Raw genomic sequence first — 20,337 nt, 5'->3', positions numbered from 1 at the left:
GTTTCAAATCAAATCGAAAGTACAGTTTCAACAAATAATACACTGCATATATTCTTCTTAGTGGTTAATTGCTGTACAAGATGCGGACTTGTGATCCTACTTACAAACACCATTAGAAAAAATCATTCTATTCATCCAGGTTAGTTTTAAGCTCCTGATCTCCTGCTTCAGCCTCCCACGTAACTGGGATTGCCACTAGGCTCGGCTCAAGGGTGCACCTCTTGTTTCCTTTCCCTCTTATGACTGACTGACTGACTGTGTGTGTGTGTGTATGTGTCTGTGTCTGTGTCTGTCTGTCTGTCTGTCTGTCTCTCTCTCTCTCTCTCTCTCTCTCTCTCTCTCTCCTTTCCATTTCTCTTTTTATCTTTTTTCTCCATCTTTTCTGACTTTCTTTGTAATGTCGAGATTATTTCCATGTCAGACAAAAGACTGGGGAAAAAAGCAGAACTGTATTAATAAGGCTAGCCGCCAGCCCCTTCCCGGGTTACAGATCTTAAATGTCCAGCCAGTGTCTGGACACGCTTCCCGGATCCTTCCAGATCAGAAACAGATCCGGCCTTGTTCTTTGTCTCTGCTTAAATACTTTCTTGGTTTCCATGGCAACCATGATGGAGTGCCTTCAGTGCTGACTCAAGAAGTCATAGGCCAGGGTTGACCAGATAGCTCATTGCATTAAGGAAGCTGCTTAGGTAGACGCAGTGACCAGGTTCGATCCCTGGCGTGCTGTGCCAGCCCCACCCCCAGGGCACGGGCTGTGTATGAGACCCTGTAGTAAATGCTTTTTTTAAAAAAAGTTGTGGGCTTCTTTCTGTTTGTAAATAATTCTGTTTTCCTCTTCTCTTTTTCTTTTTTTTTTTTTTTTCCGGAACCAGGGATTGAACTCAGGCCCTTGCACTTGTCAGGGAAGCACTTATTCTACTGAGCCATCTCCCTGGCCCCTCTTCTCTTTTATGGTTACAACATTTTAGCAAGGGTGGGGTAGGGGTGAAGGAGTGAGGCATCACATCAGGGTGTGTAGAGTTGACTCTGTCTTAGTATCTCTTATCTCTAAGGTAGATTAAAGACTAAACTGTAGTTTCTTTTGCTAGGATAAATTAACTCATTGAGAACCACCATCCCCTACATCTTTTTTAAGCATGAATGATTATAGCTTTCTTCTTTCTCTCTCTCCCCCTTCCTCCATCTTTCTGACTCTGTGTCTGTGTGTGTGTGTGTGTGTGTGTCTCTCTCTCTCTCTTTCTCTCTCTCTCTCTCTCTCTCTCTCTCTCTCTTGCCCATGCTTCAGACTGAACCCAGGCTTTGTACACCCAAGGAAAGAGTTCTACCATGGAGCCACATGCCCAGCCCTTTTGTCCCTTTTTTATGGGAACACATTCTTCAGAAAATATCAAATGTGGTTGAAATGGCTTCCTGTGGTATGCACATGGATACTTTATACTGATCTCAGTTTTTCTTCTTTTTAAAGCCAAGCAGATGCCTGTGGAAATGTCCAGGTCAGTGTCCTTGTTAGGAGAGGGTAGCTGCTTTGTGGGCACAGCTGACTGAGCTGTGGGGAGAGGCTGGTCAGTGGGTGGTTCTGAGTCTTGGCAAATTGAGATAAATGGGAGCCTTGGGTGTGGTGCGTGCGTGCGTGTGTGAGTCTTAGTGGGTGATTGCCAACTATGCTTTCATGGGAGGAAATGGCTTTTATGCTGAGATCCTGGCCTTTCTAGGCAAATATTTATTTGCCTTTTTGAGACAGGATCTCACTATACAGCCCGGACTGAAATTGAGCTCACGTAGCCCAGGCTGGGCTCAACCTTGCAGCGTTCCTCCTGCCTCAGCCTCCTGAGTGCTGATATTACCGGCATGCGCCACCACGCCTGGCCTGGCAAATATTTGTGAAATCCTCTTTTCTTTATGAAATTATAATGGAAGTAGAGGGAAAATGACAATTTAACTTACTGGTAAAATAGAATTGACCTTTTAAACTTAAATGATTGCTGTGTTGTGGAGAGAGAAGCTGCAGCAGGGGTGAGGACTTGAGGAGCTGACAGTGGTTAGTGAAGGACCCCGGCCCTGCATTCATGGCCTCTGTGACCCTGACACTTACTGTGGCGGCAGCAAGTTTGGTCACATAATCTTAGAGCTGAAAACCATGTCAGTTTCCCAAATGCAAGCACAGCCTTTTCCCTCTGGAAAGTTCTTCCTGTTGTCTTGTGATTTTCCTTTAGTGATTTTGTTGGTTTGGGGTTTGAGTGAAAAAATGCTTAATATTTCCTTTTAAAACTTTTAAGGCCGGCAGTCCCACTTCTGAAATCCAACAACGAGAAGGTGGCAGAGCCTAGCAGCGAAGCCAACAGTCATTACGGTGAAGTCCCAGTTTCCCTCAGTTGCTAAGAGTTTACCTGGCAGTGGGCGGGGCTAAAACTAGAAGGGACCCCCCCCCCCAAGCTGAGAGAGCTCTTGTCGCCCACTACTGGTGACCTAACAAATGCAAGCACCAGAACAAAGCGCTTGAAAGGTAGAGCAAGGGGCCGGGGATGGCTCAGTTCAATCCCCGGTTCCACCAAAAAAAAAAAAAAAAAAGAAAGAAAGAAAGAAAGGAAGGAAGGCAGAACATTTTATTCCTTGTTCACCACCCTCTAAATGTCCTGTGAAATCAAAATTGGAGACTTTTAATCTTAATACCTCAATACCTACAAAAACAGAGTATCGCCCAAAGATTCATTGTACGTTGTCAAGGCAGAGTCCAGACAGCAAATTAAATGGCAAAGCATCTTGTCAGAGGGGAGTACTATTAGCGTGCTGCTGCTTGCCTTCTACAGAGGGAAGCTGGGGTAAAGATTTTGCTTTTAGTGGAAGCATTAAAAAAAAAAAAAAAAAAGTCCCGTGAGGGGCTACCTGTTATGGAGCTTAGCCCCAGCCTGCAGGTCCTCTGAGGGCGCGGCCAGGCCCAGCAGTTCTCGTTTTCCTGTTGTCTTTTTGCGATATGGACTCCCTATGTAGTGCAGGCTGGCCTTGAGCTCGCTTCTGTAGCCCAGGCTGCCCTGCAGCTCGCATGGCGATCCTGCCTCAGCCTGCTGAGTGCTGGGACCGTAGGTCTGCACGCCACGCCCAGCCTCTTGATCTGACTGTCAGGAGTTTGCTCTAGCACCGGAGCACTTCCACTGGAGCTTGCTCGTTACTTCCCAGAAGGGGCTATCATTGTAGCTTGCAGAATTCTGCCCCAGACCGCATTTGGAGTTTTTTCTCTATCAGAAGGTACATGACCAATATGCCCGTGTTCTGTGGTAGTTATCTCGGAAAAGTAGCTTTTTGTTTTGTTTTCTGTTCATTGTTTGCTTGTTTGTGGTACTGGAGATTGGGCCCAGTCTTCACACCAAGCTCCATCCCCAGCTCTTTTTATTTTTTACTTTGATACAGGATCTCACTAAGCATCCAGGCTGGGCTCAAACATATGTTCCTTCTGCCTCAGCCTCCCAGAGTGCTAAGAGTGCAGGTGTACGCCATCATGTCTGGTTGAATTTTTAGTCACAGAAAACTAGAATTTCAGGGGCCGGGGAGATGGCTCAGTAGGATAAGCGCTTGACTGGCAAACGCAAGGATCTGAGTTCAATCCCCGGTTCCGCAAAAAAAAAAAAGAAAAGAAAAAGAAAAAGAAAACTAGAATTTCCAGAGTCACTCATCCAAATTTATTGTTATTTTTCAACTAGGTTACAATGATGAAGTTGGAAACCATGCAATGAAGCAACCAAATGAAAGTAAAGGTAATTACTTGTTTTATTAGAAACTTTTGAATTAAAAAAGAAAACTAAAACTTTGGGGCAGCAGGATAACTTCCCAGCCTTTAAATGGCCCTGTAACTAACTCCTGTATAGAACGCATAGCATGGTGTTTTTCCCAAAGAAGCTATCTAGTGTCCTTAATGGAAACACTACCTAAATCCAAGCAGAAAAGACCTGGGTTGTTTTACTTTCTCATTGCTGAGACAAAATACCCAACAGCCCAGAGGCTGAAAGATTTATTTTTAGCACACACTCTGTAGAGGTCTGGGTCCACAGTTGACTGGCTGCACGGCAGGGCAGCCTGGCAGGGGGCCTGGCGGAGAACAGTCCGCAGCAGGGAGGAAACACGGCCTTCCTTCTTTTCCTTTATTCCATCCGGGCTCCCACACTATTGGTTGATGCCACCCATACTCAGAACCATGCTAAACCAAGCAGCAGCCAAATCCGTGACCTAGTCACACCCCGAAGCCCTAGCTGGGAGCGTAGGGGGCTCTGGGGGACATCCAGATACAAGCCATGTCACAGGTCTTACCTAAGAGCAGGGTCTGAACTCCACTCTGGCTCCTGAGTAAGGGAAGAGGATGTCTGTTCTCTTGGGTAGAGCTGAGTTGGAGATTTTTTAAGAGGTAGCTTTCTCCTGCCTAACACTCAGAGGGGTTAGACTAAATCATTTTGAAGTTCTGTTCTACTCTGGGCTGCTGTCATAGGAGCTGAAACTGTTAGACACATGAAAGGAGTAGAAAGCCCTATTTCTGGAAAACATGACTGTAGGTAGTTGGTGTAGCTGCTGGAAGGTGCCCCTGATTATTCTGCATAACGTTATTCTGAATTGAAGACACGCCAGTTCCCTGGATTTCACCTAAGCGCCCTGAGCAGTGGCGCTTACGATTCTTTGCCTTGTACGCCTCATGCTATCAGTGCATCCTTGGCTGGGGCTCCTGCCCTGGCTCCCCACTTCCCAAGATTGCTTCTGGTGTCCCGAGGATGTCAGTAAAGGCATCCCGGCATGGAGAGCTTCTGCCATTCTGAGCGACTCTGAGTGGGATTCGAGTGGCTGATCTCAACTGACTGTTAGAAATCCTCCCGCTGTGGAGAACGGGACCGAGGCAGCAAGATCCACCTGCCGGAGGAGCAGGGCAGCTGGGATGGACGTAGCTAATGTGGCCTGACGCCCCAAGGGAGGCGCTGTCTAAACACCCGATGCTGTGGTTCCTTTAAGCAGACCCAGTGAACTCAGATGTGGAGTACACAGAGGTGGAAGTGTCCCCGGCAGAGCCCCACCAGGGTAAGTGCCGTCCCATAGTAGCAGAGCCCATGCTTCACTCCCAGCCAGGGCTCGGTGTGTGAGAGAACCATCTCGGAAGGTCACCAGATCTCCTGGGGTACCTAAGGCGGCGGCTGTGACATTCTAGTACGCGTTAATTGTGGCACAGTTTAGACGTGTGTACCTAGCATTCGCTGGTGCCAGGCAGGAGGGACGGAGCTACATCTCAAGCCTATTTAAATTTTTTATTAGTTTTGAGACATGGGCTTGCTAAGTTGCCTGTGTTGGCCTCCATCTTGCAGTGTTCCTGTCTCAGCCTCCCAGAGTTCTGGGATTGCTGGGTTATACCCCACCACACCTAGCTGCTGCCCTAGAGACAGTCTGTCCCCGGCTGCTGCGTGTGGAGCCTGCCCTGTGTCCAGGGCATGTTGGAAGGTACACAGGACTGTGCTCTGGAGAGGGGAGCTGGGGTAAAGAGTCAGAAAGCCCCCACGCGCTTAGTCTGAGCAGTGGGACTGGGCTTAGGCCCTGTGTGTGGCTGGCGGTCCTGAACTCTGGTCAGGAGCTGGGGACTAGTGCAGTGGCCGCTCCACACAGGCCCTGGGGCGTCCCTCTGGCTGCTCTGGGCACCAGGAAAGGACGCACCGCTCCTGGCTCCTCTGTCCTGGTTCCTCGGTCTCTGTTCTGCAGAGGCTCCAGTATGCTCAAAGGGAGCAGCCGCCCCAGCCTGCCAGCCCCGCTGGAACGTTTCTGAAGGGTGGAGCCAACCCTCTCCTTTCCCACTGAGGACCAGGTTGGGCTGGGTTTTCAGCCAAGCAGCCTGCCCGCCACCAGCCAGAGCCACCGCCTGCTCCATGGTCTGGAGGGATTCGGAGCCCTTCCTCCTCCTGCACAGCGTGACTCTGGGCTCCGATAGCAGCTGCGTGGGCAGAACTTTCCAGCCCTGATTAGCCCTGGGCTGTGTGCTGCACCCCTTCCTCAGGGTGTCAAATCAGCATAGCCCGCAGTGGGGTACAGCCCAAACCGCTCAGCTATGTAGGGGTGTTCTGCTTCCATGTCCCCCTTGTGCCTGAAAGGGTTGGGGGCACGGCAGGGGTGAAGCCCTTTGCTTGCTTGTGAGATAACATACAAGGACCAGCTGCCATGCCAGAAACAGGCACAGACGACCCCTGCCTGGGGAGCAGAGCCTACAGGAGATCCCGGGGGGCGCTCGTGCCGTGAAGGAGCAGAATGGGGTGCGTGAGAAAACATGAAAGGGGACCTTCTCTGGCCTTTCTGGGTATTTCAGGGAGAGAGCTGGCATTTAAACTGGGGCCCCACCAAGAGGGAGGGCTGGGAAATGGGAAGGGCAGTGCGAGGCCATCTGAAAGGATGGCCTAGAGCACTGGCACACTTCTGTAATCCTCGCGTTCTGGGAGGCTGAGGCAGGAGGATCACAAGTTCAAGCCCAGCCTGGGAAGCCTATCTCTGAATTTAAAGATGGCTGGGATGTAGCTCGGTGCAGAGGCCTTGTGTTCGATCTAAAGTTACTCCTGGGAGGTAGGCCTGTGCATGCAGAGACAGGAAGGGGGTAGATTCAGCGGGGGCGTGCTGAGGCCGGAGCACACAGGGTCTCTAAGGTGCTCTTTGCATCCTATTTTAAATGGATTAGGCGGAGTTCAGATGGCGATAGGCAAGGATGTGGCAGGTTCGGATTTCCTTCCTCAAAACTCACCCTCAAGGCCAGCATAGAAATGCACCGAAGGGGTCAAGAATGGAAGCGGAGAACTGAAATGTGAGCACCGGGCGGGAGGCTAGGGTAAGGCTGAGGTGCACTCCTGGGTGGGTCTAGACCTGTGGCAGCGGCAGATCACAGCACCCGATGATAATGCAATGCCAGGTCAGAAGGGACAGAACAACAGGATGGCGCACAGACCCCGTGTCGGCGGGAAGCCCGCGGTCCTCATTCTGACCCTCCCTTCTGCTGGGTGCTGCAGCAGTGGTAAAGCTGAGGACAAGGGAGACCGTCCCTGCGGGGCTCCTGTCTGGGCACACAGGAGCGTCCCACTGTCCCGGGCTCTGGCACTACCCCCCGCCCCGTTCTCCCACGTGGGCTGCTGTGCAGATGCCTGGGAGGCTGTGGGCTTAAGTCAGCGGAAGAAGGAAAAGAAGCAGGCCTTGGAGGAGAGCCTCTGACACCCTGAGGCACACTGTCTAGGGCTTTCATGTAACAGCCCACGGAGGCACGAGGGCCATCCGCTTGCCACCAGTGCCTCTCCTTGGAGCTAGGTGACAGCAGGGAGGGCAGCGTGAGCCTCTGGAGTTGGGCCCTTGCCCCCATGGGTGGGGACAAGGCTGTGGAGGTTCAAGCCCCGTGATGGGCAGCGCGCCCTAGTCTCGACTAGCACGGCGCCCGTTCTCACCCCACTCCCAGCCAAGGAGCAGCACTGTGCTGCCAGGCCCCAAACCAGGTCTGGGGGTCCAGGTCTAGATTTTGGGGTCTCGACTGGGACACTGAGAGGCCTTAACCCAGAAAGCAGCTGGCACAGGTCCCTGTGTCAGAGAAAGTGGGCGCGGGCTCTTGGTGGGGGAGCTTCAGGCCTGTGTTGAGCACAGGGACTTAGGCCTCCGGTCAGGGTTGCACTCTGCAGGCAGCGCTGTCTCACCGCAGCCCGCTGATCTGTCCCCAGTCTTAGTGACGCTGGTTGGTTGGGGATCTTGGGAGCCTGGGGTGACAAGGCCTTGGTGCTTCTGGACATGAGCACTATGGGTGGGTGGTAGACACAGCCACGTGCAGGCCGGAGCCCAGAGACAGCTGCTAACTTGTGCCCGGTCCCTTTCCAGTTCTAGGCACGAGGGGCACAGACACGGTGTACAGTGAGATCCGGAAGGCCGAGCCTCGTAAGTGCGCTGGGCTTTGGGCTGGCAAGGGGTTGACAAATCTCCTGCTTCCTCTGGTTTCTGCAGCCTCTCTTCGGCTCCTGTCATCCACTGCTCCTCGCTGAAGGGTGCCCACAACCTGGGAAACCCCGCTTACATTTTTTGTATATGTTTCATATTTGAGCCTAGTGAAATGAAAGTAACCTAGGCTACTTTTAAATTCTGAAAATAAGTCAACAGCCCAAAAAGCATAAGCACGCCAAGGAAGTAGTAGTTCTGAGAAGCTCGCGCTCTGTGCAGTGGGCTTGTGATGTGAGGAGCTCGGCGTTACTAGCTCGGCGGGGGGACGTGTGCAAAAGCGGCTGCTCTGAGCGCTGGCTGTGAGCCAGCAGCTGCAGCAGCCTCCAGCCCAGCCCAGCCCAGATGCGTGGAATCTGGAACCAGAACTCATTGACCTCACACGGTGAGGTCAATGAAGAAAGTATGTTTTGGGTCATGAAGAAATTTTAGTTCAAGTACTTGTTTTGCATTCCCAGTATACTCAGAACTAGCAAAATATACTTTCTTAAGGCAGGAAAGGTTTATGTAGCTCCTGGTTAGTAGAGGTTCAGGCCATAGTTGGCTGGCTCCAGGGCAGGGTGGCAGGGCAGAGGGGCATCACAGAGCAGGAACAGTCTGTGGCGGGCAGCAGGCAGCAAAACAAGCAGGGCCCAAAGTGTAGCTCTGGAATGAGAGGGCTGTCTGTCAGTGGACAGAAAGGTAAAGGCAAGGGTATCAGGCAGAAAAGATTAAGACACTTCCCAAGGCCACACAGCAGTCGAACCCCCAGGAACCGGCCCTCCCAAGAACCGACTCCACACACCTGGCCACAGGGCTTTATGGCCTCCTTGGGTTTGGGACGGGAGCTGGTAGAGTAGGAGGTTACAAAGATCTCGGCAGCTGGCAGCCACCCCCTTACAACCTCGGCAAAGAGCCGTCGCTTTGCTGGAAGTTCTGAGCCTGTCCTGTGCTGCCACCAGCAGTGTGACTTTGACCTTGGGAACTCAGTGTCTACAGCTATTTCATGGAGATGGGATTGGAGGAGAAATTGAGATCAGATCTCAGCACCTGGGAAGCTGAGCAGATCACGGCTTTTGAAGCCAGTCTGTGTCCCAGGCCAGCCTGAACTACATAGTGAGACCCTCTCTGGAAAAAAAAAAATCACAGGAGATGTTACTACTTATCCCAAGCAGCTAGTATACTAACCCGCACAGATGATGAGCATTCAGTTTTAGCTGAAAAACACAGGAGGAATGTGGACCCTAGCAGACAGGGCCTTGCTCAGGACTAGACTAGAATGGTCTTCAGATCCCAAACGAGGCTGCCCTCCCCGCCCAGCCCAGGCCGCAGAAGACACTTAGGGCTCCAGTTCCTTTGCAGCCCCGTCTCCGGCTCCGTAGAGAACCCAGCAGCTCTGTAGCCTGCCCAGGGCTGAGGGTGGAGAAAGCCCCATCTTTGGGACCTGCAGCTGCCTGATTTGTATAACCAGTCCCCTTTCCTTACGCCTCGCTGCAAGCCAGGTCCCTCTCTGCCTGGGAGAAGCGAGATGGTTCTCGAAGGAGCCAAGGCCTTTGGCCCTGGATCACCCACCTCCCCGGGGCTCTTCCCACCCATGTTTAGCATCCCTTACTTGAGCCCCGCTGCAGCCTTCTAGGCATCCTTTCTCAGACCTCCTCAGGAGCACCCCCACGTTTGTCATCACCCTAAATTCTCCAGTAGCTCTTGCACTGAGTACCCCTCCATTTGTATGGGCTGAGTATCACTTTTGTTGGCTGTTAATTTTCCTCTCTGTTATCTAAGTCTCTCTCGGTTTAGTTCCTTCCTCTGTTGGCGGTGTGGTAGCTGCAGCTTGCTCAGCACTCCCTGTGTGTGACCTTAGAGCCCTTACTTAGCCCTCAGGGTCACCTGTGGGTGGTGGGGACTTGATTGTCCTGTCCATGAGGAAAGGGCCCGGAGGTTCAATACTGTGTCCTCACCGTACAGCTAGCGACAGCAGGGACTTCAGCTAGGGAGGTTGGTCCAGGGTGGTGGCTTCACGCCTGCCCAGGTCCCCTCTGCTGCCCAAGCAAAGAGGCCCCACACCTCTGCGCTGCCCCTCTTTCATGGCTTAGCTTCTCTGCAGTCCTTAACTTGCCTAGAGTCCAGCTCTATCTACTTCAGAAGTTCAGAGTTATAGCATCAGGCGAGACATGGATACGCTGAGGCCCCAGACACCTTCTCTGTGAGCTCCGAGGGGTGGGCTAGATACAGATCAGTGATTCTCGAATTGTTGAAACATAACCTATACGGTGCCCATGCCTGAAAAACGTTCTGGCTTCACAGGTCAGATAATTGGCACCTCTAGGAAGCGCCCAGGTGCTGCTGGTGCTGCTGGCAGCCTGGGGAACGCACGCACTCTGAGAACCACTCTGCAGCTGCTCCGTGCCCTCTCCTGACCGTGCCGCACAGGTTCCGCTCCTTGCTAGGAGGACCAGGGCCTTTCTGAGTCCCTGGAAATCCTGGAGTGATTGCTCAGGATTGGTAGATAGGGAGATCCAGAAGCAGTGTGTGTGGTGGGGGTCACCCCCAATAAAACGAGAGCCCCATGGAGGCAGGGGCTTGCAGACTCGTCGGCTGCCTGAGTGTAGAGCAGGGCCCTAGCTCCTGTGTCCTACTCTGCCTCCCCTTCACCTTGCACCCAGCCGCACTACACTGCCGGCTATTTTGGGAAGTGGCCTAGTGGGCAGTTTTGGCTGTTGAGCCCCCTACCCTGGAGTGATTCAGAGGAAAGCCCGCCCCTTGATAAGCAAAAGGGCCAGGGCAGGCATTTGTCCGAGGAGCAGCCCAGGGCAGGGCCCTGGAGAGACTTCTGGGCACGGCCAAAAAGGCTTGAAAGCCGGGTGAGCTCACGGACTGGGAGAGGTGCCCAGTCTTTGCGGCTTTGGCTGTGGGCCCCACGGTTAGCTCTTTGGCTTTTGCTTTTTTTGTTTGTTTGTTTTCAGTTGTAAAATATGCATAGCTCCACTGCAGCCAGTGAGAAGGGCACAGCTTAGGGTGCGAGTCTGTCCTTAGGGCTGGCAGCTGTCCCCACCCCCTCCAGCCAGGACCTCCACACCCATGAACAACAGCTCCTTCCCAGGTCCAGCAGCCACCATTCTACCTGCTGTCCTTGTGAATCTGGCCAGGCTCAGCTTTCTATCTGTCCAGCCAGTGACCTTAAGTTCCCTTCCAGTCACAGCAGTCAGAGGCTCAAAGTGCTGGCGCCTGACGGTGGCATCTTAGGACTTCACCTCGGTCGCTCCAGACCTGTTTGTGTGAGTCACTTTTTATTTTTTCCCAGTACTGGAAATTGAACCCAGGAAGCACTGAGCTGCCTCTGTAGCCTTTTCAAATTTTGAGACAGGGTCTTGCCCAGTTGCCCAGGTTAGCTTCAGTTTGCAATCCACCTGCCTCATCCTCCCAGATAGCTAGCATCACAGACATGCACCACCATACCGGGCTGAAATCAGTCACTTCTTAAGGGTCACTCTGGGGTCAGGTGTGGTGGCGCACACCTGTCATCCCAGCATTCAGGAGGCTGAGGCAGGAGGATCTCCGTGAGTTTGAGGCCAGCCTGGTCTACAAATTGAGCTCAAAGCCAGCCTGAACTGCATAATGAGACCTCCTCTCAAAAAGACCAAAAAAAAGTTACCTCCTGGGTACCCTTGGAGCTAATTCTAATTCGTAACCTACCCCAGCTTCTTCCTAGAATCACCATAGATACTACGTACATGCTCACGTTTTCCCTGAGATCGCGGTTCAGTCAGGACCCAGGGCCAGCTTACTGTTTCTGGTGCATTCCTGTGAGCCGGAACCCAGCCTGGATGGCTCTCTGCACTGTTACCCTCATGGAGCACTCCCGAAGGGCCCTGCTGCCCGAGCTCTGGCCGCAGCTCTGCCCCTGCTGGGTCACGTGACCTGGCTCCCGGCACTCCCCTTGTTCTCCGACACTGGTTTTCTCAGCAGGTCCTGATCTGATGCGTCTTGCTCAGCTGGACTTGGGGCAGAGGGGACATCCAGCGGCCCTCAGGCAGGGAAGGGCGGTGGTAGGCAGGTGACACTGGTAAAACGAGCCAGGAGTCTCCTGATTCAGGCCTGTGTCCTCTCTGATCATGCCAGCATTCTCTAACCCTCCGTGCGTGGATGCACAGCTAGGCTGACATCTTCCCCCCTGCAGTTCCCTCTAAGCCTCGGGAAAGGACACTGCAGCCTTTCCCCTTCCAGCTCTTCCACCTTATGGCTGCAGCTGCGGCAGCAGGGCCCTGCCTGTTCAGGAGGGAGGACGGGGCAGTGCTCAGAACTAGGCGCCGGAAAATAAAAAAGAATGTGTGACTCTTGATTCCTGCTTAAAGATGGCATATTAGATTATAGCGAGCTGTTGCTATTTTCTGACTGACAGTCATTAAGTATCATAAGGAGGGCATGACAGTGATTCAATAAAGATTTCAGAATTATTCTCCATTTAAAAAAAAAAAAAAAGAGCTAGGCGCCGGGCATGAGAAAGACACCCAAGGGAGAGAGCCCCCCGCTGCAGCTGGGCAGGCCTGAGCAGAGGGCTGCCCTTCAGGGAGAGCTAGCTCCCTTCGGGGGCCGGCCAAGGCAGGCATTGCCTCCAGATCGATCGTACATTTACTTATTTAGTGACACTGGGGACAAATCCCAGGCCTTGCGCTGCCAGGCAGGCACACTAGCACAGAGTTTCCCCGCAACCCTGGAAACACTTGTGTCTGTCACCTCTTGGCTGGGGAGGGCAAAGCAATGGCATCTGGTGAGTGGAAGGAACGGATTCCGCTGAGGAATCTCATAGCACGGAGGGCAGCCCCGCCTCACTAACTCATGTCCAGCCCCAAGGTCCTTAGGGCCAAAATGGTAAGACGCTGGCTCAGGGTCCTCAGCTTCTGGGACTGTCCCATAGGAGATTTCTCCTCCAGATGCCAGCTGATTTGTTCCTTGTCCCCACCTTGGCAGGCGTTCGGGGTACTTCCTGCCCACACTCCTCACCCTGATGCGAGTCCCCATGTCCCACCCACTGAGTCAGGCGGGGCCTCTGCCCTCTGAGATTCAGCTCACTCAGCCTTCCGCTCCTGCTTGGAATTCAGAGCTCCCAGGGCAGAAGCCCGGGTCCCTACTGCCTTCCCTTCCACCCTGTCTACCAAGTGGCTGCGCTGAGAACAGTCACAACAGGAAGCGATGATCAAGAAAAGAAGGCCTCGAGGCCAAGTCCCATCTGACAGAGCAGCCTGGAGACGCAGCCCCACCCTTCCTGTGGGCCCCAGTGGGCTGAGCCCTCAGCCCGCCGCCGCTCTCCCCAAGTTGCCCGGGTTGGCCTGCACTTTGCGATGCTCCTGTCTCGTCCTCCCAGGTAGCTAGAATTAAAGGCGTGTACCATCGTGCCTGGGTGGCCAACATGAGGCTGCGGGCTCCTGCACCAGGCAGAGAGAAAGACTACAACCAAGCAGAGACCTGGATTTCCATCTGTGGTATCTACCAGTATACTGAAATTTTAGCATTTTGTGCTCAAATTGGTCTAGGCCACACAGCCTTGAGGCTGCTCCCCCTTGGGCCGGGCTCCAGAGCGCACGGGCAGGGGGCGAGCCCCGTCCCAGGCCCTTCGGCTCCCCCAGCCTCACAGTGTGGAGGCCTCCGCCACCACCCTAGGGCTGGGCGGGTCATTAGCTGGCCCATGCTGTGCGGCTATGGCCAGGGTCCTGGGTCGCCTGGTCCTGCTCCCTTGGGAGCACACAGGCTATGATCAGACGGGGCTTAGAAGGAAGTGACTGTGGACGCAGGACAGCTTAGAACTAGAGAGCTGGAAACGCCGACTCCCGCTGTGAGTGATGGCCCTGGGAGGGCCCCAGGTCCAGACAGAACTGGGTGTAGGCTAGGCTGCGTGGACTGCTGCTCTCCAGGGCAGCTGAGCACGTCAGGAGTGGCTGTGGCCGCCACGCCTGCGCTGGGGCCTCCCCAGGCAGCAGTGACTCTCCGTGGCTGCTGCATCTCCGTGGCCACATCCATTGTGGCTGCTGGGAGAATCAGGCGCTGTAGGCTCAGGGCCTGGTCCTGCCCGTGGGGCCAGCCGTCCCACTGTCTCACCTCTGACCAAGCCGGCAGTGACCCCTCGCCCCCTGCCATTTCCTGTCCCGTGGGCTTTGCTTACCTGAGCTCTCCTCTCCTGGCCATTTGCAGAGGTGTTGGGCGGGGCGCCCTGGTCAGAAGACAGTTGGAAGGAGGTGCCGTGGAACAGAGATGGCCAGCCGTTCAGAGCTTTCAGTGATAACAGTCCACCACGGCACCCGTGCCACAGGGTCACCTCCACCGCCCAAGGGCAGTACAGTGCTGGGCAGGGGAGGTTTGGCCTCTTAGGCCAAGAGCCTCGGGCCTGCTCGTAGTAGCTCTTGCTCAGTTCATCCCATGCCTGTGAATGGGCAGACAAGATAGTAGGAAATACAGAAATAGCTTTGTTCCTAAAGAGGATGTTAGCATTATTTAAAATAGCAAAAATCCTAGAAAAAGCTTTTTTTCTCCAGCGCTTTCCCCCTTTTTTACATTTTTGAGATAGGCTGAGCTTGAATTTGCAATCCTTCTGCTTTAGCCCCCAACTTTGAGATTACAATGTGCGATCATGCCCAGTTTAAGAATCTAACTTTTAGGGCCATCAAGATAGCTCAGCAATCTAAAGAGCCTGCTTAGGCAGGTGCAGGGGACCACGGTTCGATCCCAGCACCACGCGCTGCGTCAGCCCTGCCCTCAGGGTGGGCTGAGCTGGCCAAAAAGAAGATTCTAACTTTTAGCAGAATGTGGTGGCACATACCTGTAATCCCAGCACTTATGAAGCTGAGGCATGGGAGATGGCTCAGTGGAATAAGCACTTCCCTGGTGTGAGTTCAATCCCCGGTTCCACAAAAAAAAAAAAAAAAAAAAAAAAAAAAGGCTGAAGCTGAGGCAAGAGAATCATTTCAAGTTAGAGACCAGACTGGGCTATAAAGTGAGTTCAAGGTCAACCTGAACTGCATAGTGAGACCTGGTTTCTAGGAAAAAAGAAAAAGAAAGGATATAAAATACACCCCCACAAAATATCATCTACCATATAACGGCTTCCTCAATAAAAAATCGACTCAGAAAATGACGAGGGAAAGTGTCAATAGATTGACACTTATGGATGATGGGCTAGAAGTTTTATTTTCTACTTTCCTGCAATTTTTAATTGTTTTTCTTAACACTTGCTATTAATAACTGTTTAAAATGTTAAAGTATGTGGGAGGGAGCCGGGCATGGTGGTGCACGCCTGTAATCCCAGCACTGGGAGGCTGAGGCAGGATTGCTGGGGGTTCGAGATCAGCCTGGGGTACAAAGTGAGCTCAAGGCCAGGCTGGGCTGCGTAGCAAACCCGTCTCAAAAAGACAAAATCAGGGCTGGGGAGATAGCTCAGTAAAATGAGCGCTTGCCTGGCAAGCGCGAAGTGCTAAGTTCAGTCCCCAGTGCTGGGGGAGGGGACCCTGTGCCAAGGGCTTAGATGCCTGTCACATGCAACTGGAGTGCCCCTGGGAGCCTGAGCACTGTGCTGGCACACAGCCTGCCATTCCTGTCTGTGTCATTGTCCCCTGCCTCTTTCCTGCCCCTGCCCCGGAGCCCCCGCGACCCCGTGGGTAGGTGCGTGCGTTGCTCACCGCGGTGCTGTTCTTTGTCTTGCAGGTTCTGGGGAACACAGATATTCTGTACGTACACTGCTCCTGGAATAGTGAGACCTTTCCCACCCTTCCAGGGCCTGCCTGCCGCTGATTTTCCTCCTGTCCCCTCATTGGCCTCCTCTGTTTGAAAGCAGGATCCTCCGACTAACCTCCACCAGCTCTGGCTTTGAATGATCTCCCCACCCTGTTTCTATCATTCCATCTCAGCCCACACAGGAAGGGGACCTTGGAATCCCGCCCCTCAGCGGAGTAGGATTCCAGGACACTCAGCACTCTTTTAGTAAGAAAGACAGGCCCAGGCTGGGCATAGTGGTGCACACCTGCAGTCCCAGCATTGGGAGGCTGAGGCAGGAAGATCCCCCGAGAGTTCAAGGCCAGCCTGGACCACATAGGGAATTACAAAGTGAAACCCTTTCTCAAAAAACAACAAAAAAGACACAAGCCTAAGTTGGAACTGCACAGGGCTATCTAAAGCTAACCTTCCCACTCAGCCTTCCTGGCGCTGCCCAGCAGTGCAGGAGTTAACAGGGCAGCTGCAGGTCTTAAGAAGTGGAGAATCTGTTTCTCTGTGGTTGGGGGAAGAATCTCTTAATTCTGCAACTGGCTGGGGCCCCTGGCTTCCTTTGTTTTTGCCCAAGTGTGAATTCTGGTAGAAAGGAGCTTGTTATGCATTTGACAGGCAGGAAGCTGCTGGGTTCTTTTCCATAGAGGAAAGCGATCACTTTAAAGAAAAGAAGAATGAAAGGAACATCTTTCTTTAGTCAGCTCCCACCCAGCCTCCTGAAATCAGAGACGTTCTCAGCAGAAAGATGCGGAGCCCAATTTATAGATGAAGAAACTGAGGCTTAGACGGGTGGAACAGCTGCCTCAGTCACCCAGAGCCAGGGAAGGAGCCCAGGACCCTGGAGGCCTGGCCAGGGCCCGTCCACACCACAGGTCTCCCTCCAGGCAGTGGTGTTGCTGTCCCAGCAGTCACTGCTTTGAGAGACCAGAGTGAGAACTTCGCCCTACAGCAGTGTGGGAGGCTGATAAAAATGTGCTTTCCCGCTGCCCAACCCCAAACGGCCCACAGGACCAACTTATTTACTTTGCCTTTATTCCAAGGTCTTTCTGGGCAGAGGCTGCGTGCGCTGGGCCAGACTGAGCTCTGCCTCTCCGCGGAGGCTGGACCACCGGGGTCGACCGAGAGCGCACTCGGGCTGGTCCTGCCCATGCGCGGGCCGTTTGGCGGGAGCAGAGGCGCACTCGGCCACTGGGAAAGGAATTTTGGGTTTTTAAGTTAATGGGTTTTGTTTATAAAAGAAGCACGTATAGTTTCCCTAATAATCAGCTGGAGTAGATCGAGAAAATTAATTGAATTGCCCAGCAGGGAAATGGGAGGGGATTTCCTTCCTGAAATCAAACCTGGCAATCATTCCCTCTTGTTTCATAGCCGTTACTTCTGAAAACATGGTGGAGGAAATATCTGAACAATGAGACAGCCCCTTAGCCAACTGCTAATTTGGTATCGTTTGACTGGCTTCAGTGGTGCATTCTGACTTCGCTTTTCCTCTGCCGTTTTGCCTTGTTTATGCGTGGAGTTGTGGACCCGCAGACAGATAACACGAGAGAGGACACCCTGTACTTGCACCAGAAGGGGGAATCTAGACCTGCGAGGCTCTTCACCTCGGCAAGAACCTGGCTTTCTAATGGCGAAGAGCAGCTGCAACCCCTCAGCCACCTCTGTCCTGGGCCTCGGGCAGCTGGGCTTCCCTAAGGACCCATCCGCTGGGCCCTGCGGTGACTGCGGCCTTCGGGGGTGACCCTGTCTTCCCCCGGCCTGAGCTGCATCTACAAAGTGCGGAGGAAGGGGAGGACAGTGGCTGCTTCCTAGGGCTTTGTTGAGGGTTAGATGAGAAACTACGGAAAAGCTGGCTGTTAGCTGTTGTGTTTCTTTGCACCAAACGCTTTGGCAAATGTCGGCGTGGTGGCGAAGTTACTGCCCTGCCACGTGTGGAGCGCGGCTATTGCTTCCCCCAAGAGCGGGATTCCGCCAAGCCACGCTTCGGCCTGGGACTCAGAGAGCCACCTCAAGGCTGCGCTTGTGCTGAAGGGGCTGTGAGCGAGCCGGGCCCCGTGGGCAGGCTGCTTACCTCTCGGGACCTCTGTGTCCTCTGAGCGGGCGACGGCATGAGTGCCTAGCGGAGTCCTGGCACACCAGAAGGACCGTACACAGTGTTTTCCACAAGTAGGAATTAGGGATCCAGGGGCTGTTGGAGGCAGTGGCTTTCAGGGGATCTGAACCCTGTTCTGACCAGAAGTGGGCAATCCACGGCTGCTCTAGGATGGCCGACCGCTGGCCCGACAGGCACAGCAAGCTCCATCGTCAGATGTGAACAGGGTAACCTTTACTTCAGAGCCCCGGGCCACGCCCTTCCTGTGTGTGGCACTAGTTGTGCCCAGAACAGGAGAGCAAGGTGTCAGTCCTGGGCCATGCGGAGCGGCTGCGCGCCGCGGCCTCCAGCCCGAGGGGAGCTGCAGCGCTGGCGGGCCTCCAGGCCTGCGGGCCAGCACAGCTCTTTGGCCTGCTCTCTGGGTTTCTCCTGGCAGATGGGGAGCCGGAGCCTTGACCTTCTAGCCGCAGCTCTCAGCCCTGCATCCTGTTCCAAAAGACTGGCCCAGCAGGGCCAGAACAAAATGGAGACCCGATCTCGGTTCACCTTAGGAAGCCACCGGCCCGGCCCCGGGTTCCCCGGCCTCTGGGCTGCCCTTGCCTGTCTTGTGCCCACAGGCCCTCTGCTGTTTGCACTGTCGCTGTTGGTCACTGTCCTGTGGCCCGCTCCCTGCCCGGCCCCGCTCCTCTCCTTGCTCTGATCTCATCTGCACTTGCTGAGGGCTCCGCAGTCTTCTCTCTCACAGCCGCACTGTTGATAACCGCTCGTGTATAAAATTCTTGGGCACAGCTTCTTGCATGCTTAGCATGGAGAACGGTGCAGGCCAGATAAGGACGCAGGCTCTGGTAGGGGGTAGCTGACCCGAGCATCGTGTGAAGCAGCTAAACAGTCCCACACGGAGTAAGCGGGCCGGGCGGGTGGCGTGCGCCTATAATCCCAACACTCGCGAGGCTGAGGTAGGAGGATCATTGCCAGTTTGAGACCAGCCTGGGCTACAAAGTGAGCTCAAAGCCAACCGGAACTGCATAGAGAGACCCTGTCTCAAAAAAAGTGACATTAGGTGCTGTGCAGCTGTCATCACTAACCACCTCCTAAATGGTCATGTCCCTCATACTTTCATGACCTCAGCCTGAAACACTATGCATTTAAGTCAGGAGCCGCTGCCCATCCCTGTCCCCCACCCGCAGCCTCTCACCTCTGTCTTTGTGAGTCTGGCCATTCTTGCCAGTCAAGCCGGTGGAATCATGCTGTCTGTGCTTTTATCTCTGGCTTACTTTTTTTTTTTTTTTTTATTTTTTCTTAAACATTTATTTATTTATTTGTGTGTGTGTGTGTGTGTGTGTGTGTGTGTGTGTGTGGCCAGCTCAGCCCACCAGGGGGCGGGGCTGGCTGGCATGTGGTGCTGGGGGATTGAACCGCGGTCCCTGTGCTTTGCCAAGCCTGTTCCAAGCAGGTGCTCTAGACCACCGAGCCATCTCACCAGCCCCCTGGCTTACTTCTTTTATCATGATTCTCCCCAGATTCATCTATTTTAAAATATCAGAATTTCATTCCTTTTAAGAATGCATCATACCGGGGCCAGGGAGGTGGCTCAGTGGAATAAGCACTTCCTGGCAAGCGCAAGGGCCTGAGTTCAATCCCTGGTTCCAGAAAAAAAAAAGCATTGTATCATTTTAAAACATTTAAGTTGGATCATTTAAGTTCATTTTAAATTTTATTTAATTTTATTTATTTTGCGGAACCAGGGATTGAACTCAGGCCCTTGTGCTTGCCTGGCAAGCACTTATTCTACTGAGCTATCTCTCCGGCCCCCATTTTTTTAAATTGAAAAGCAAAAAATAAGTAAGAATTAGATCTTGCTGGGCATGGTGGCATCGCCCGCAATCCCAGCACAGAGGAGGCCGAGGTAAGAAGAGCACCAGGAGTTCAAGGCCAGCCTGAGCTACAAACAAACCAGCAGACCTAGAGAGCGCAACTCTTGATACTTAGAGGCGGAGCTGCAGCTCGAAGCCAGGTCTCTTAAAATTCACAGGTACATTCTCTTCGCACGGGTACCTGAGCACCCACAGGCCAGCAGGCTGGTGCACATGTGCCCTGACGCAGCGCTTCCTGGACGGATGTTCATTGTGTGTGTGCGCGGGCAGCGGGTGGCAGGCAGTGGAAAGAAGGGAGGCGGGAGTGGGCGGGTGCTGGGGCAGTGGTGCCCGCAGGGCTTTGCAGCTCCTGCGAAGTGCCGCCCGGCCTTCTGCGTATCTGTCTTCTGGGGCGTCTTCAGTCCTGGGGCTGTGACCACCGCTGCCTCTGTCTTCTGTCCTTGCAGAGAACAGAAGGCTCCCTTGACGGATCGTAGGACGGCAGAAGCAGGCGCGCGTGCCGGCAGGACGTCCACATACCAAGGAGAGCAGATGATCCCCATGTGTCACGACCTCTTTCCACTCAATAAGCTGCTCCGCTCCCATCTAACTAGAAATTCCTCAGTCCAAGGCACCAGTTCTTAAATCTGTCCTGTTGTGTTAATGTTAGGTATAAAGATACAGAGGGAGCCGGGG

At 53.5% G+C, this 20,337-nt stretch overlaps 1 protein-coding gene across 6 annotated transcripts in view; it reads left to right on the top strand.

The window, feature by feature from the left end:
• Positions 1–20,330, top strand: part of Pecam1 (platelet and endothelial cell adhesion molecule 1) — a 56,367-nt gene extending 36,037 nt beyond the window's left edge. For 3 of the 6 annotated variants that reach the window (XM_023713867.1, XM_023713866.1, XM_023713868.1), the window contains 7 exons: positions 1,466–1,493; positions 2,277–2,350; positions 3,696–3,749; positions 4,987–5,052; positions 7,855–7,911; positions 15,640–15,662; positions 20,109–20,330. In XM_023713867.1, the coding sequence (XP_023569635.1) occupies positions 1,466–1,493; positions 2,277–2,350; positions 3,696–3,749; positions 4,987–5,052; positions 7,855–7,911; positions 15,640–15,662; positions 20,109–20,138 (332 nt within the window). In that variant the 3' untranslated portion in view covers positions 20,139–20,330. The remainder of the gene's footprint in view (positions 1–1,465; positions 1,494–2,276; positions 2,351–3,695; positions 3,750–4,986; positions 5,053–7,854; positions 7,912–15,639; positions 15,663–20,108) is intronic. The other 3 variants (XM_023713869.1, XM_023713871.1, XM_023713870.1) reach the window with 3 other exon arrangements.
• Positions 20,331–20,337: the final 7 nt, after the last annotated feature.

This window comes from Octodon degus, unplaced genomic scaffold (genome assembly GCF_000260255.1).
Source record: "Octodon degus isolate 3935 unplaced genomic scaffold, OctDeg1.0 scaffold00033, whole genome shotgun sequence".
Taxonomy (NCBI): domain Eukaryota; kingdom Metazoa; phylum Chordata; class Mammalia; order Rodentia; family Octodontidae; genus Octodon; species Octodon degus.
Note: the sequence above shows the minus strand (reverse complement) of the source record. Positions and strands in the feature narration are given on the sequence as shown.